This window comes from Delphinus delphis, chromosome 7, assembly GCF_949987515.2.
Source record: "Delphinus delphis chromosome 7, mDelDel1.2, whole genome shotgun sequence".
Classification (NCBI taxonomy): domain Eukaryota; kingdom Metazoa; phylum Chordata; class Mammalia; order Artiodactyla; family Delphinidae; genus Delphinus; species Delphinus delphis.
Window position 1 is genome coordinate 88,563,354 of NC_082689.1, and position 15,500 is coordinate 88,578,853.

General features: G+C 34.4%; 1 protein-coding gene across 1 annotated transcript in view; it reads left to right on the forward strand.

Moving 5' to 3' along the window:
* LRP1B (LDL receptor related protein 1B) overlaps nucleotides 1–15,500 on the forward strand; it is a 1,457,034-nt gene that overhangs the window by 736,715 nt on the left and 704,819 nt on the right. The window contains exon 18 of the mRNA XM_069540814.1: nucleotides 6–122. Coding sequence (XP_069396915.1) covers nucleotides 6–122 — 117 coding nt within the window. The remainder of the gene's footprint in view (nucleotides 1–5; nucleotides 123–15,500) is intronic.

Consider the following 15,500-nt stretch of genomic DNA (forward strand, 5'->3'; position numbering starts at 1 on the left):
TTTAGCCAGAACGTGCCAGGTGGACCAGTTTTCTTGTGGAAACGGGCGCTGCGTTCCCAGAGCATGGCTGTGTGACCGGGAAGATGACTGTGGGGACCAGACCGATGAAATAGCATCTTGTGGTAAGTTGTGAGTGAAACATGCTATTAGTGGAGATGGTATCAAACAGAAGATTCTATCACTATAATCTCTCTTAAAAGGCTATTTATTTCTCTATAAATACAAGTTGACAAGGCAGAAGATCTGTTATTTTTATTACTGCCTTTTGGGCCTGAGTGTGTACTTTAATGATAACTGCAGAATATGTCCCATTCATGAGGCAGTAACCATATCCTTGGCTAAAATAAATGGATCCAAACATTGCAGATTTTAGTAGGAGGTGGTTATTATTAGGCTAACAGGACATTCTCAAATGTTCATTATTAAGCTTATGTCTATAATGATTAAATTTTTCAAACTGAATAGCTCATCGAGTGACATTTGGAGTAAATGAGGAGGACATGTTTCTTGTTTGTATGCATGTTATACTCTTGGAGCAATAAACTATACAGGCTGAGAATACATAGTTGGTAAACCATTTGTTTCATTTCTATAGTTGTATAATTCTGAAGGACAAAATTTTTATTAGTTTAAAACATTTTTTATTAAGAACAAAATTCCTAATCACTTTCCACTGATCTTCCTACTTTTGAAAACAATAAATATTTATTATTACATAAAGTTGCAAATTTAATTACCCCCATTTGTACCCATGTATCAGGAGGTTGTGTTATCGTTTGTCTCAGTAATGTATAGTGAAACATAGTAAAGGAATGAACCAGGTTTTCTAAGGCTTGTACTTTATTTCAGGCATGGCTATGGATTTTTAAAATTACTGTGGGGAAACATAAGTTAGACATGCATAGCACATTTATTAAAATAGAATACAATTGTGTATATATTTTTAATAATTTGACCCCATGTTATAATATTTCTAAGAGTAGGGAAATAAGAAGACAGTTTTGTAACCCTTCAATTTAAATGGCTCTGTTTAGGGCATGCATTCTCTGTTTACCTAAAATTTTATTTTTTAAATGTTTTTTTATACTAGACTAAGTCCCTGTAGACATTTGAGTTTATAGCCTCTGATAAAGTAAAGATAAAGTAAGTATTACTAATTGACATTGTAAAGAAGATAGTAGAGATGTTGCAAAAAAAAAAAAGCAATAGAGAATCATACAATTAATTGTACATTTTACATGTAGAATTTCCAAAGCCTGTGATTGAACAGTGTATCCTCTCTCTTTTCCAATGTCCAGACCAATCATGTTGCTTCTAGACAGCTCTATTTTTTAGAAAACCTTAAATGCTTTTCTGTTCTTAGTATCTCCATCCAGAGTATACCAAAAAGGTAATGAGAAACCTGAAAACATTAAATACAGAGAAACCCTGGAATCAAAGTCCCAAGTCAGATAAGAAATGCCATGAAAACAATATAGACTAAGAAAATACATAATGAGCTCTTTAGAGAATTTCGATTAAGACTTTGAGCTGACTTATTTTGAGTAACAGGTCTAGAGTAAGACTTTTTTCTTTATTTTAATGATAACTTAATTGAATCAAAGGAGAAAAACATTACCCTAAAATTTCAATAATAATAAAAGTAATTATGCCAGCAAACCAACATAATTTTCATGAGGGGAGGGGAAAAACGGGTCAGAGGGGGTCCAGACACATACTTTCTTACTGAATCTTTACAACAAATCTATTAGAAACATATTACTGTCCACGTTTTACAGTTAAGGGAGTCAAAACTTAGAGACATGAATAACATGTGTGAGATCACAAAACTAGTAAATAGCAGGACCAAACCATGAATCCAAGTGTGCTTGAAACTAAAACTCAGCCATTTCAGGTTGACCTTGTTTGGGAGCCAAGGACAGGGTGCAAATAGGGGGCAGATAATGCCATTATATTATACATATCCATAAATATCTTATTTAAATGCACATCCACCTAGTGAGTTTTATTCATTGGTGTGTTGGTAAATCTTTCAACATCTCCTAGTGGAGAGGAGCCCTGATCTAGTGTTTGCCTATTTTTGTGGTTTAAATACTTCCACCAATGCCAATATCAGGTTGCCAACATGACTCTCTGAATGTAGAATTGGGAAAAGATGTGCATACCAATATACAGTATTTCTGTGGTACAGATAAAATTGACATAAATAACTTCAAAAGCAAAATAATTAGAAAATTATGAACCTTGAGTATTAATTACCCTTGTTTGCAGTGTTATTTATTTAATTATAAATTTATATTTATTATTATTTAAAATAATGGCTGTGTGCTTAACAACTGACTCATAAAATCCTTGAAAATTTAAGAATCAGCTCTGCAAGCTGGTACAGATGCCTCCAGTACACCACAGGATATGTACACATTATGAAATTTAGTTGTCAAATAGTATAGTTCTGAAATACAGAAATTTTAGAGAATGTCAGTAAACCACATGGGTTAATCTCAGCACCGTTTCTTCTTTACAGCATAAGAAAACATGTTTCTCTCCAAACATGTTCTTCTCTTTCATAACATACATTTATCTCTCAGATTGTCATTTTAACTCAAAATCTATGTCAATAGAGAAGCTGATAGTGAAGCTCTGGTAGGCACAGTCTCACTTTTAAAGTTGTAAGGGAGAATGGCCTGAATTTCTGTCATAACAGAAATTATCTCTGCACTGAATACAGAATCACAAAAAAATTGTAAATTGTTTACTTCACTGCATTTATAAAAAAGCAGTCACTCTACTTGGCAATAATCCAGAAATAAATATAGATTTAGCTAATTTTCAGTTTTAATAAGCATCATTGTAAAATTTGGACTGATCATATTTCCTTTTCCGTTTGGTGTTAGCCAAGTTCCCATAGATTTAATCCAACTAGAAGACTGCAATCATTTTTTTTTTTTTTACACTTCAGCTCCATGAACCACCTCTGTTATGTTTAAAAACTACTGTTGACACTGAAAAGAATATTAAAATTTGGCTTTAAAAACATGAGAAACCTATGATTAGAAATGTTTCTGGTAGTAATTAGGAGCTGAAGATACTGTAACGGAGGGTCAAATTTTCAGTGGAATTCACTGTCACCTGTTTACAAACCTAATTCATTCTAGTTACATTTGCCTTTATAAATTAATTGCACATTTTAGGTTGAGATTATATGTGGGCAAGCACATAACTAGGAAGGCCCTTGAGTATTCTCTCTTAATCTTTAAAGAATCTTTTAACTTTTTTAGTAGGTTACCTGTGCAGAAAGGAGAATCTGTAATTTGATGCCGCAAATGACAGAGGAAATGTTAAAATTGTGAAGTTTGTCTTAGAAGTATGTCAAGGAACTAAATGGTCAGTCTCATTTCAAGGATAGGATTTAACACTGGCTCTCAACTTTAGCTGTCAATTAACAAATCACTTGAGGAGCTTTAAAATTACCTGCCCATGCCTCACCCCAGGCTCCTTAAATAAAAATCTCTGGGGATAGGACCCAAGAATCAGTATTTTTAGTGCTTAACAAGTGGTATGAATAGACACTCAAGTTCAAGTACATTTAAGGCACCAGTTATCACCCTTGAGCAAGCATGGAATCTCTGGAAGGCTCATTAAAAAACAGAATGCTGGGCCCCATTTCCAGAGTCTCTGATCCAGTAGGTCCTGGGTGGCACCTAAGAATTTACGTTTCTTACAAATTTCTAATTGATGTAGATACTCATGCTGCTAGTCCAGAGACCACACTTTAGGAACCACTGACTTAAGGGAACCGCCATTCATATTTGATTTTATCTAACATATACTTGATGACATAATTATGTTTATATGTGCAGAATTAATTTATGATGGGAGCAATTATCCAGATAAATATCATTCCATCTCCAAATTAAAGCATTAAATATAAGGATATTTCATGATTAAATATAAGAATATTTCAAACAAACTTGCATTTTTACCCCTTGGACAATTTATAGTCAAAAACAGTATAGTTGTTTATTTTAAAATTTAGATTAACAATCTTTGGGTTGTTCTATCTTCCAGGTATCTCCATATAGCTTACATTTATTATTATTTTTTAATAAATATGTCTTGATGTGAGTTGGTAACTTCTGATCTGTTCAAAAGATTTAACTTTGGAAAATACCTAAAGTTTATTAACAGATTGAAAGATAATTCAATGGGGTATAAATAAAAATCCACTAAGATTTGCAAAGTTAATATTATTCCATCTTATGGATCTTTTATCTTTGAAGATAGTAGAATTCTGTCTCATGTACTTGGAATTTTACCTTTAAGTATACTTGTAATTTTACTCTATGTAATTAAGGAGCAAAGAATATCAGAAAGAGAATTGGCAAGTATCAGACACAAACAGAAGAGAGAGAGAGAGCTATCAAAAAGAAATCATTTCCGGGTTAAATCAGCATAAATTGTGTCAAAGATATTTTCAACTATATTATTAGAAAAACAAAGTTCTTGATTTTAAGTATAGTATTATTATTTGTTTAATTACAAATAATACAAAGAAAAACTGGATATATGTGTAATAATTTTAATTAATGGGAATTATTAACCCAGTGGAGTACTGATAAAATATAATAATTGTCAGGAACTGCTTTGCCATTCTTTAGTAGCATCCTGGCAGACCCAGTGACCCTGGTAACTTTTTGTTTCTATAACTTGATTCAACCCATTTTAAAACTCCAGTATTGGGGCTTCCCTGGTGGCGCAGTGGTTGAGAGTCTGCCTGCCGATGTAGGGGACACGGGTTCGTGCCCCGGTCTGGGAAGATCCCACGTGCCGCGGAGCGGCTGGGCCCGTGAGCCATGGCCGCTGAGCCTGCGCGTCCGGAGCCTGTGCTCCGCAACGGGAGAGGCCACAACAGTGAGAGGCCCGCGTACCGCAAAAAAAACCTCCAGCATTATATCTTAGTCAAAGCTTTCTCCTCCCCATTGCCAGCTAGACTTGAGGTTCTAGGACCTTGGATGTGAGGGGAATGTGTTCTGTTTTTTCACTGTCTACTTCTCCTCTCTTTACTAGCCTTAGCTCTTCAGGAAGAGGGGAAAGATGGAGGAGATAGGTAACATCTTTTTAAGTAGGTCTAGTGATAGTCTTCTCTCTGCTTCTCTGCATGTCATAGCCCTCTGACACATGAAAAATGCACCTCTCTTGAAGGGCTCTTATGTGAGATTTTCTGAGAGACCTGAGGTGTCACCCCTCTTCAGAGTTCCTTGAACTTTCTCTTTTTTCTCTGTTTTCTCTTCTTTTCCCTTCTTCAGAGTTCCCTCACATCTAGACCTAGATCTCTTTTATCCCCATCACAGATGGTATACCTCATAGTCTTAAGTTGCTAGAATTCCCTGTGCCTGGTGGGCATCTTCTTGGTTGCATTACCAATATGACAAAAGAAGTTTTGCTATCTTTTGCTGGGTCCACTTTATTTTTCATCTCCCAAATGTGAGCAGGCTGCTCTCCTAATGACCCATCTCTTAGACCTGCCACCACTGTCCATTTTTTCTTCTTCTTCTCTAGACAGGGTAAAATGGTCAGTCTACCTCTTGAGCAAATACAATCAGTTCTCTTTTCTTATACACCCCAAAATTGTCATGAATGATTCTCATGGAGTCTCTCATGAAGCTACACAGTCTGAATCTGTAACTTTGTCCACAGGATCACTCTTTAGATAACCAAAGGCACATGATGTCAACCTAGACTTTCTCTTTTCTAAGTTAAACACAACACTTCCTTCAAATTTTCTTACACGAACATTTGTGGGCTCTTTCCCTACCCATTACCCTATTATGCATATGCTTGGATTTTTAATGACCTTAGTAAAATTAATGCCCTAAAACAAGCAGTTGATGTTCAATGGGTACAGAGTTTCAGTTTTGCAAGATGAATAATTCTAGAGATCTGTTGCACAACAGTGTGAATATAATTATCACTATATAGTTAACACTACTGAACTGTATACATAAAAAATGGTTAAAATGGTAAATTTTATGTGTTTTTACTGCAATTTTTTAAAAAAGTCATGGCCTAGAATTGAACAGAACATAGTATCTCATATGTGGTATTTATACAACAGATTATAGTGGGCTTATTACCTTCAGTAATATAGATTCTAGGCTTCTGTTAAGATAGTCTTAGATGGCAGCCTTATCATGTAACTCACATGTTGAGATCCCAGTCAATTAAAATATCTAAGCTTTTCATATAGACTAGATCACTCCTTTGGAGTACTTCTAATATTTACATTTCAACATTCTTTTAAGTTTTATTTTGATAGTCTTCTGATTCTTCCTTACCTACATATTTTAAAATACGTGCATGGGTGAGGTCCTTTCCGTTTCATACTGTCACTCTTAGACCTCCCTTCTCTGATGACTCTTAACCTTTCATCCAATTTTGTAATTTTGAATCCGTAATGCTAATGATGTCTTCCAGTTTTGTGTAATTCAGAGATTTGATAAGCATAACTTTTCAGGCTGTAACCAAATCGTAGTGACAAAGACATGAACCTTTTGGAAAGCAATTAAAAAACATCCTGGGAAAAACTGATCCAATAATTAAAACTCTGTGGATACAATTTTTAATCAAGTACTCATCCACTTAAATTTATGTCATCTCATCTTGCATGCATGATACTTTCATTTACCATCATAAGACTTCTCAAAAATTTTGCTAAAAAGACGGGAACACTCTGTTTATAGAATTCTTATGATATATACTTACCTGAAAATTGTAGCAAATAATTAAAGTTAGTTTGACATGAGTTAATTTTATTTTACTCATGAGAAAACAGTCTCTTTAAAAATGCTGACAAAAAAATGTTTCAACAAATTCATTCTAAAATTATAGTCATAGATATGTGTAAACTTCACCTCTCTATAGTTTACAAATTTTCACTCATTTTTGGAATTGGGACAATATTATTTACCATTTTCCAGTTTTTATTCCTCTTTCCCATCTTCCACTTATTTCAAAAAGACTGTCAATATTCTGAGATTAAAAATGTTTGATGTTTTATTACTTGTTTGATAACTTGTCTCAATATGACGATAACCATTTTTAGAAATTAGGTAATATATTTTTCTCATTTCTTGGACTTAGAGCTTTAATTTCCTCTCATTCTTGTTTGTTCTTTACTCTCCAATCTGGCAATAATTACTTTTATTAAAATGATGGAAACCAAAGAAATGGAAAAGTTCTTTTTCCTGCCTGTATCTTTCAAATGTATGCTTTGTATCCCAGGTGGTCTTGTTCTGTTTTTTTCTTGTTCCATACATTTATATTTAAACATTCTTATTAGTTTTGTTTAGAAATGGTATGCAGGCTTCTGGAAATTGTCTTCCCATTATTCTTAGGTATGCGACATGCTTTTGGATTTGTCTCGGCTCATGATTCCCTTTTTTGCACATACTTGACTGATAAGGCTCTGTATGCAGAAAAGGGGGAGGAGGTTAAGCAAACCTTGATGGAGTATATTAAAAGCCACAAGCAGAAATAATTAAAAACAGCTTTTAGTTCCTTGACCTAACTCAGCATTCCCCCAAATTCTTGCTTGAGAATATGAATCACCTTGGGTACATATTACTGATAAAGATCCCCAGGTTTCTACCTGCCTTCCGCAAAGATTCCCCATTCAGTAGGTCTTGCATAGAGTCCAGGAATCTGTATTTTGGGAAAATCACCTCATGTGATTCTTATCCCAAGATAAGACCGGAGAATATAAACTCTGTGATTTCAAATTCTCTACAAATAAGAATTTGATAGTGCTACTGCAATGAATTATCACAAACATAATGGCTTAAAACAACAGAAATTTATTCTCTCACAACTTTGGAGGCCAGAAGTCCAAAATCAAGGTGTCAGCAGAGCCTCCTTTCAAGGGAATCCTTTCTTGCCTCTTTCAACTTCTGTTGGCTCCTGGCTCTCCTTCGCTGTTCCAGCATAACTCTAATCTCTTGTCTCCATCTTCACAGATTCTTCCCTGTGTCTCTTTCTCTTTCTCCTGTAAGGACACCAGTCACTGGATTTAAGTTCCAGCCTTAATCTAGGATGATCTCATCTCAAGATCCTTAATTTAATTACATGTGCAAAGACCCTATTTCTAAATAAGGTCACAATCATATGTACTAGGGTTTAGGATTGGACATATCTTTTTGATCCATACAGTTCAGTCCACTGCATCTGGGGAACTTTATTATGCCCTATACCACCAATTGAATTATAATGGAGGCTCAGGTATAGGGAGTTTTAAAAGCTGAACAGGTAATTCTAATATGCATCCAGGTTTCTGGAATACCCTCCTAATACCTATTAATTTAGTCCCTGCCGCCTGGTTAACTTCTCACCAAATCTCTCTATAATATTACTCCAATCCTCAAATTCTCTTGCTTTTCCTTTGTATCTAGAGCTCTGCACTAACAGAATTAATTTGCTGGCTCACTAGCCACTGGGCAATAATAATTATAACCGCCTCTATGGTGCTGACAGAAACGCAGGCCTTTAAATCTATCAAAAGTAAACATGAATTCTTCAGAGATTTCAGCAGCATTGATTTCCTCATTGGTTATACACACATTGTATATACATATACACACATATATATGCACACACATACACACACATATATGCATATACTCAAACATATATATAAATGTATAATCAGAATCAAATGAGATAATATATGCAAGATCTAGATAGTACTTGGTATCTGGTATCTAGTAGTCATCCAATAGAAGATTTCTTTTTTCTTCCTTTCAAATAATTTTCTATTCTCAAATGAGAATAGATAGATAGATAGATATTCTCAAATGGAAATATATATTTTCAACTGGAGTTAGAGTTGGCCCAATTGAAATTAGTTCAGAAAATAGCAATATTTCCAAATCCTTATTTTCTAATATTAAATTTAGTGTTTTGAAAGATGTCAGGTTGAAGTCCTATATTGATCCAGGAAACATCATTTCTATAATGCTGAGTTGGCATTCTGCAAACAGAAAGCTGTGTACATATGCCAATATTTGAATCACAAGTTGCTGTTTATTGCTATGACAAGATCTTTTCTAACATTTGAGCAGATCATAGGTGGCTGAAGTTGGGACCCTACCCCAGGGTACTCTGCCACAAAGCGGTCAGGATGTAACTTCTGTGAGTCCTCCTGAGCCAGCATCCTTTTCAGAGCCTCATCCTTTTCAGAGCCTCAGCATCCTTTCAGATCCTCCTGAGCCAGCATCCTTTTCAGAACCTCATCCTTTATTGATCTGCTCTCCAAATATTGTGACATCAGCTTTTCAGTTCTCTAGAGTTCACCAAGTCAGGTGTTCTCACCTGCTATGTTCTAGATGCCTGGGTCATAAGAGAAGACAAAAGGCAGAGTTTCTGTTACAGGTTAGGGGAGAGAAGAAAAAAAAAAAAAAAAACATACCTCAATCAGCAAAAAGACAAATAAAATAATTAAAACCTATGACAAGTGCTATGAAAGAAATAAGAAGCTAATGACATTTTAACCTGATGTACTTATGTGTGAATTTTCTAAATATTGATGCATTTTTATTAGCAAAAATTTATACATATCCTCTTCTTTAATATGTATAAATTCTTACACAGGAGGACTGTGTCCTTATATGGTACTGAAATTCTAGGTTCAATATATGTCCATAATCTAGTCCATCTCTATCCCTATTTTGTATATAATTACATATATTTGTGTGTGTGCATAGACACACACTTAGCTTTAAAAACTCAGATAATATATAAAACAACAAAAAAACTAGTAGTTACTTTACTTCACCCTTTTCACCAACTCCAGTGGCAACCGTTTTTAACTCTTAGCCAAGTTTTCTGGTTACTATTTCCATTTTTTCAGTAAAATGTTTAACCACTATTTCTTGATTTCCCAAAATTATACTTGTCTTTTGGCTTCCTCTTAACTAGAATATTCTGTAAGTTAGTTTTAAATTAAAGCTGTATAAGTAAGTTAAAGTTGTACAACTTTAGAAAATAATGTGTTGTCATAATAATATAAGAAGTTGTTACCTCATGATGTAGTTAAAACCAAGGAGAAACTATATTGAGAGAGTGGGAAAGAGAAAGTGTGGAGTACAAAAAGAAAGTAAAACTCTCATTTTTTTTTTTTTTTTTTTTGGTGGTACGCGGGCCTCTCACTGCTGTGGCCTCTCCTGCTGGGGAGCACAGGCTCCAGACGCGCAGGCCCAGTGGCCATGGCTCACGGGCCCAGCCACTCCGCGGCACGTGGGATCCTCCCGGACCGGGGCACGAACCCGCGTCCCCCGCATCGGAAGGCAGACTCCCAACCACTGTGCCACCAGGGAAGCCCCAATTCTCATTTTTAATAAAGACATTTAGAAAGGTATATAATTTTCAAAATTTGATTAGTAAAATATTGCTTATTGGTCAGCTTCCATAAATATATGGAAGACTATATATCAATCATTTGTGATTGTCTTCAGTTTTAATCAAAATGATTATAATGTAATTGTTGCATGAGAAAAAGTCTGGTATAATATTTCTTCTTCGGAAACTATTGAGACTTGCTTCGTGGCCGGGGAATTTATTGTTTTTGTAGAATTCCCTTGTGAACAGAAGAAAAATGTGTATTTTTTATAGGTTGCTGTAGATTTCTTTTGACATATAGATGGATAGACAGACTGATAGATGGATAGATGATATTACTCAAGCTTATTAATTTTTTTAATATTCTCTGTATATTTATATTTTTTCCTGTTTAAGGATAACTTAAAAAATAAAAGCTAATTTCTCTGAAATGTTTTTTCTTTTACATGTAAAATGGCAATAATAAAAACTATCTCATAGTAGTAGTTTTATAGTCATGAGGATTAAATAGGAACCACATATAACACCAAATACAGTGTTTGGGTAGTTAATTGTACCACTCTTCCATTGGTTAGTTGGTAGTACTAATTCCCCTTTTTCCTTAATTCCATGCAATGATTAACATCAATGCTGATCTCATTCTATAAGACGATTTAAAATATGGGACGATTTAAAATATCTCTCATAAATTCTGGGAAATTCTAAAGAAGTATCTTTTCAAATATCACCTATCTCCATTTTCTCTCTTCACTGTTTTTGGAACTGTTAGGTTAGTGTTTGATCATTTTAGTCTGTCCTCCATGATTCTTAATCCCTTCCACATTATTTTTAATCTTTGAACTGCAACCATGGAAATTTCTTCAGATCTGTTTTCCAGTTTAGTAATTGTTACTTCAGATGTACTAATTTGTAATTTAACTAGTTCATGCAGTTTGTATTCCAAGGCTCTGATTTACATTTCTAAATGCTCTATTTGTTTGCTTTTCAAGTCTGCCTAATTTTTTTTCTCAGGATGTCTTTTTACATTTTAAAAATTTTTTGTCTTTTTTAAAATAAATTTTGACTTCCCTATTTTATAGTACCTATCATATTTCAATCTACTCTGTATCACATATTTTTAAAATATCCGAGGAGCTTGTGGATCTAATTCTGCCATTTGTTGGATCTGCTGAATTTCACGAACCAGATTTTTTTTCTTTTGCCTTTTTTACTTTATTTTTTTACAATTTTGAATTTTGAGCCCGTCTTCTATGTTTTTCAGCCCTGTGGAAGTCTTATGAGACCTGTCTTGGGATCAGCTCTTCTGAGCACTTGACAAGCCTCAGAAATATTATATGCCCTGAATTAATTTTTACCTTGATTTTTGTAACCTGAGTTTTCCTGAACTATAGAAACTAGAACTTAAGATGCAGTCTCATAATTATACATGTCCAGGGGAGACTATATATGTTTTTCCACTTACAGTCCAGGCTGGAACATCTCTTTGTACTGGAAGGAATGTTATCTCATGCACCCTTCCACTGGGGCTTTAGCCTCTGAGAATCCAAGGTCTCTATTAGTATTCATACCTTTTGTGGAACTGAAGAATTGTCACCTGTCTGATGCTGAAATTAAAACCCAAGCATCTACATTATAATTCTGTCATTCTTCTACTGCCTTTGTGAGCAAAATAACACACACGCATGTGAACACACACACACACACACACACACACAAAAGTTATAGTTCACTAACTATTCTAGTTTTCTGAACCATTTTCATTACTGGACTTGGAAAATTTACATTATTTTCTTACATATTCACCTCTGTGTTAAAATGTTTCGTTGTTATTTTATCTAGCATTTCTCATTTGTCTACCAGGTTGCCAGAACTATTCAGTAATTTTTCCAGTTCTCAGTCTCATTTTTAATATACTCCCTGGGTGTTCCTTTGACTTCCAAGGCTTTGTTATATCAATAGTGATCATTTCTCTTTTTCTTTTAATTAATTAATTAATTTTTGGGGGGCTGCATTTGGGTCTTCGTTGTTGGGTCTTAGTTGCTGCATGCGGGCTTTCTCTAGTTACGACGAGCGGGGGCTACTCTTCACTGCAGTGTGTGGGCTTCTCATTGCGGTGGCTTCTCTTTTTGCAGAGCCTGGGCTCTAGGCACACGAGCTTCAGTAGTTGTGGCACGTGGGCTCAGTAGTTGTGGCTTGCGGGCTCTAGAGCACAGGCTCAACAGTTGTGGCACACGGGTTTAGTTGCTCCGTGGCAGGTGGGATCTTCCCAGACCAGGGCTCAAACCCGTGTCCCCTGCATTGGCAAGCAGATTCTCAACAACTGCACCACCAAGGAAGTCCCAATAGTGATCGTTTCTGAATCTGTCTCTCAAGTCTATTTACAGCTCCTAAAGTTTCACTACTTCTATCTTACACCATATTGTAGCCATTCTGAAATTCTTACAATTTCTCAAACATTTTATATACTCTGACTTCTAGGCCTTCAGAAATGCCATCTTTCTAGAATATTGTAAAAGCACTCATTTTCCTCCTGTTTATCTGATTTAACCTGAATCTATCATTTGTATCCGCTTGTACAACACTTCCTTTGGGGCACAATATCTAAGATTAGTTTAGATGCGTATGTTGTGTGTTGCAGTAACACTTTGTACTGCCTATATTGTAGCATTTTTCAGAGATTTATTAAAGTCACTTCTTTAATTATATTACAAATGTTTTTCCTACCAGATTATAAGCATTCTGAGAAAAGAAAATGCTGAAAATTGTATTCCCAGTGCCTAGTACCATTCTATTCTATTCATTCATTCATTCATTCTAGGTGATGTATCTCTAAGGCCTAGAACTCTGTCTGGTATAAAGTTTTCAGTAAAATATCTTGAATGAATATCTTGAACCTTTGCAGTAGTTTTCTACTCTGTTTCATAGAGTTGGAACCTGGGGTCAGGAGTATTAAGTAACTTTCCAAGGTCACACATTAGTTAGTGATAAAACCAGGATTTGAACTCAGGTTTGCCTACCTATAACGTTTATATTCTTTATACATGGCATCATATGTGAGATATAAAATGAGGTTTTTATGTAACAACAATGGAAGAGCATCAGAATGAAGACGATTTGGGGTACACTGTTCTCTCACATTTTTCTCCAAAGTGTATTTACTCTATTGGATCTTTGGAAGTCTGTCCTATATAAGTACCAATTCTCTGGGGCCACAAGTAGCGTCAGTAACTAGAAATGTTATATATTTTCTCAGAGGCTATAGTCCTATAATTGCTATAATCTTATGAAGTACTGGTATTTTCCATAACTATAATTTAATTATATGCTTTGGAGTAGGTAAAAGTCAGAATTGGAGTATAAATAGAAGACGTAAACCACAGAAAAAACAAATTTTTCATCTTTACCCCAGTATTTCTTTGATATAATTTTTAAGGGTATTGGTATGATCAGCAGGGTATAGTGAAGAAATAATATATTTTGAACTAGTATTCACATTTTACTCTGACACTTGCTGGTTATGCAGTGTATCCTTAGGCAAGTTATGCTGTTCTGCAAATTTGGGTTAGTAGTAACAATTGCAGGGCTGTTGTGAAGAGTGTAAGTAATGTATATGTGGCTAGCCTAGTACCTCTTCTCAATAAATAGTAATATATAATGTGAGTATTATTGTCTCTTTCATGTTTATATAACACTTTCCTAACCACAGACTCCTTTGTTATTCTTAACATTTATTTTAATTTGAATCTTCTATACATTTTCTACACACTTAATCATGAAGGTCAAATTCATATATATAGGATGTGTAATATGCTCTCAAACAAACCTGTGATAACTGTATTTTGAAACTTCAATAAGTTACTTATAAATATTCATATTGGGGCCAAGGAAGAGGAATAGGTAGGAAAATCCTATATTAGAGACAGGAAAAAACCATAAATTGGATCTGAAATCTACCTCACTGGGAAACATTTCTCTAAGCTTTGTATATTAGATAAATATAAGTACCATACCAACCATGATTACCCTTGAGAGAAAGAGAAAATTGTTGCCATTTACACAATAGCCTACATAGAACCTGGCAATAAATCTTAGGTGAAAGATATAATAGATAAATTGAGCATACTACCTGCAACAATGGAAGATTTTTTAACAGTCCATTAATCCATATGATATATTGTATGAGGTTGAAGTAACTATAGAAATAAAATAGTTTTCTTTTCCTTGCTGTAATTTTAACATGATAAATATTCTTTGACTTTGGATCTTTGTGTCTCAAGGAAGATCAAAAGTCAAAGAATATTTATGCAAAATCAAGAAAGAAAAGCTTATGTATAACATTTAAGTCTTTATCAAATATAAGAATTCATAATGATATTTTAACAGAACAAGTATCCAGAAACAAACTGAAATATTGGATTCTATTTTCAACTTTAAGATTAACACTAATATGGAAGAACAGGGAAAATGTTACATTTGCTTTAAAAAGTTTTGTTTTATTTGTTAGGAGAAAAATATGTATTGTCATTAGATCTCATTTCTCTATCACCATCAGATACTGGTTATAGGAGACTAAGGAGTTATGGACACGGTATTTTCCAACATTAGTGAAAAATGGGTGGAGGCCTATATTAAACTTTTTTGATGGAACTCTTTCTAAAATGTATTTTACATTTGACTGCATTATTAAGCAGAGAAAAGCCCAAGGTAATTTTAACATTTCTTTGTTAGTTCTTTCATGTATCTGAAATTCAGTTACTGTGTTTTATAGGAATGCTGTGATAATCCCAGGAGTTATTCAGGTGATGAGCCCTATTTGTTCCACATTAAATTCTTTTAATGTTGTGCATTTCCAGATAATGCTTCTTCTGACTTCTTGATCTTTAGGACTTAAAGGACTCAAGAGGTCATGTTACAAACCAGGAGTCTGTGACCAGAGAGGCTATGTGATTTACCAATAAGGAAACAAAAATGAATCATTAGTGACTTTACTCTGCTGCATGTGTCCATTAAGTTAATACCTTCATTCTTTTTAGTGATTTGCCCTATGCTTTCTTCTAGTTCCCAATTTTTTTTTTCTCTATAGAATTTACCTATTGGTCCTATAAACTCAG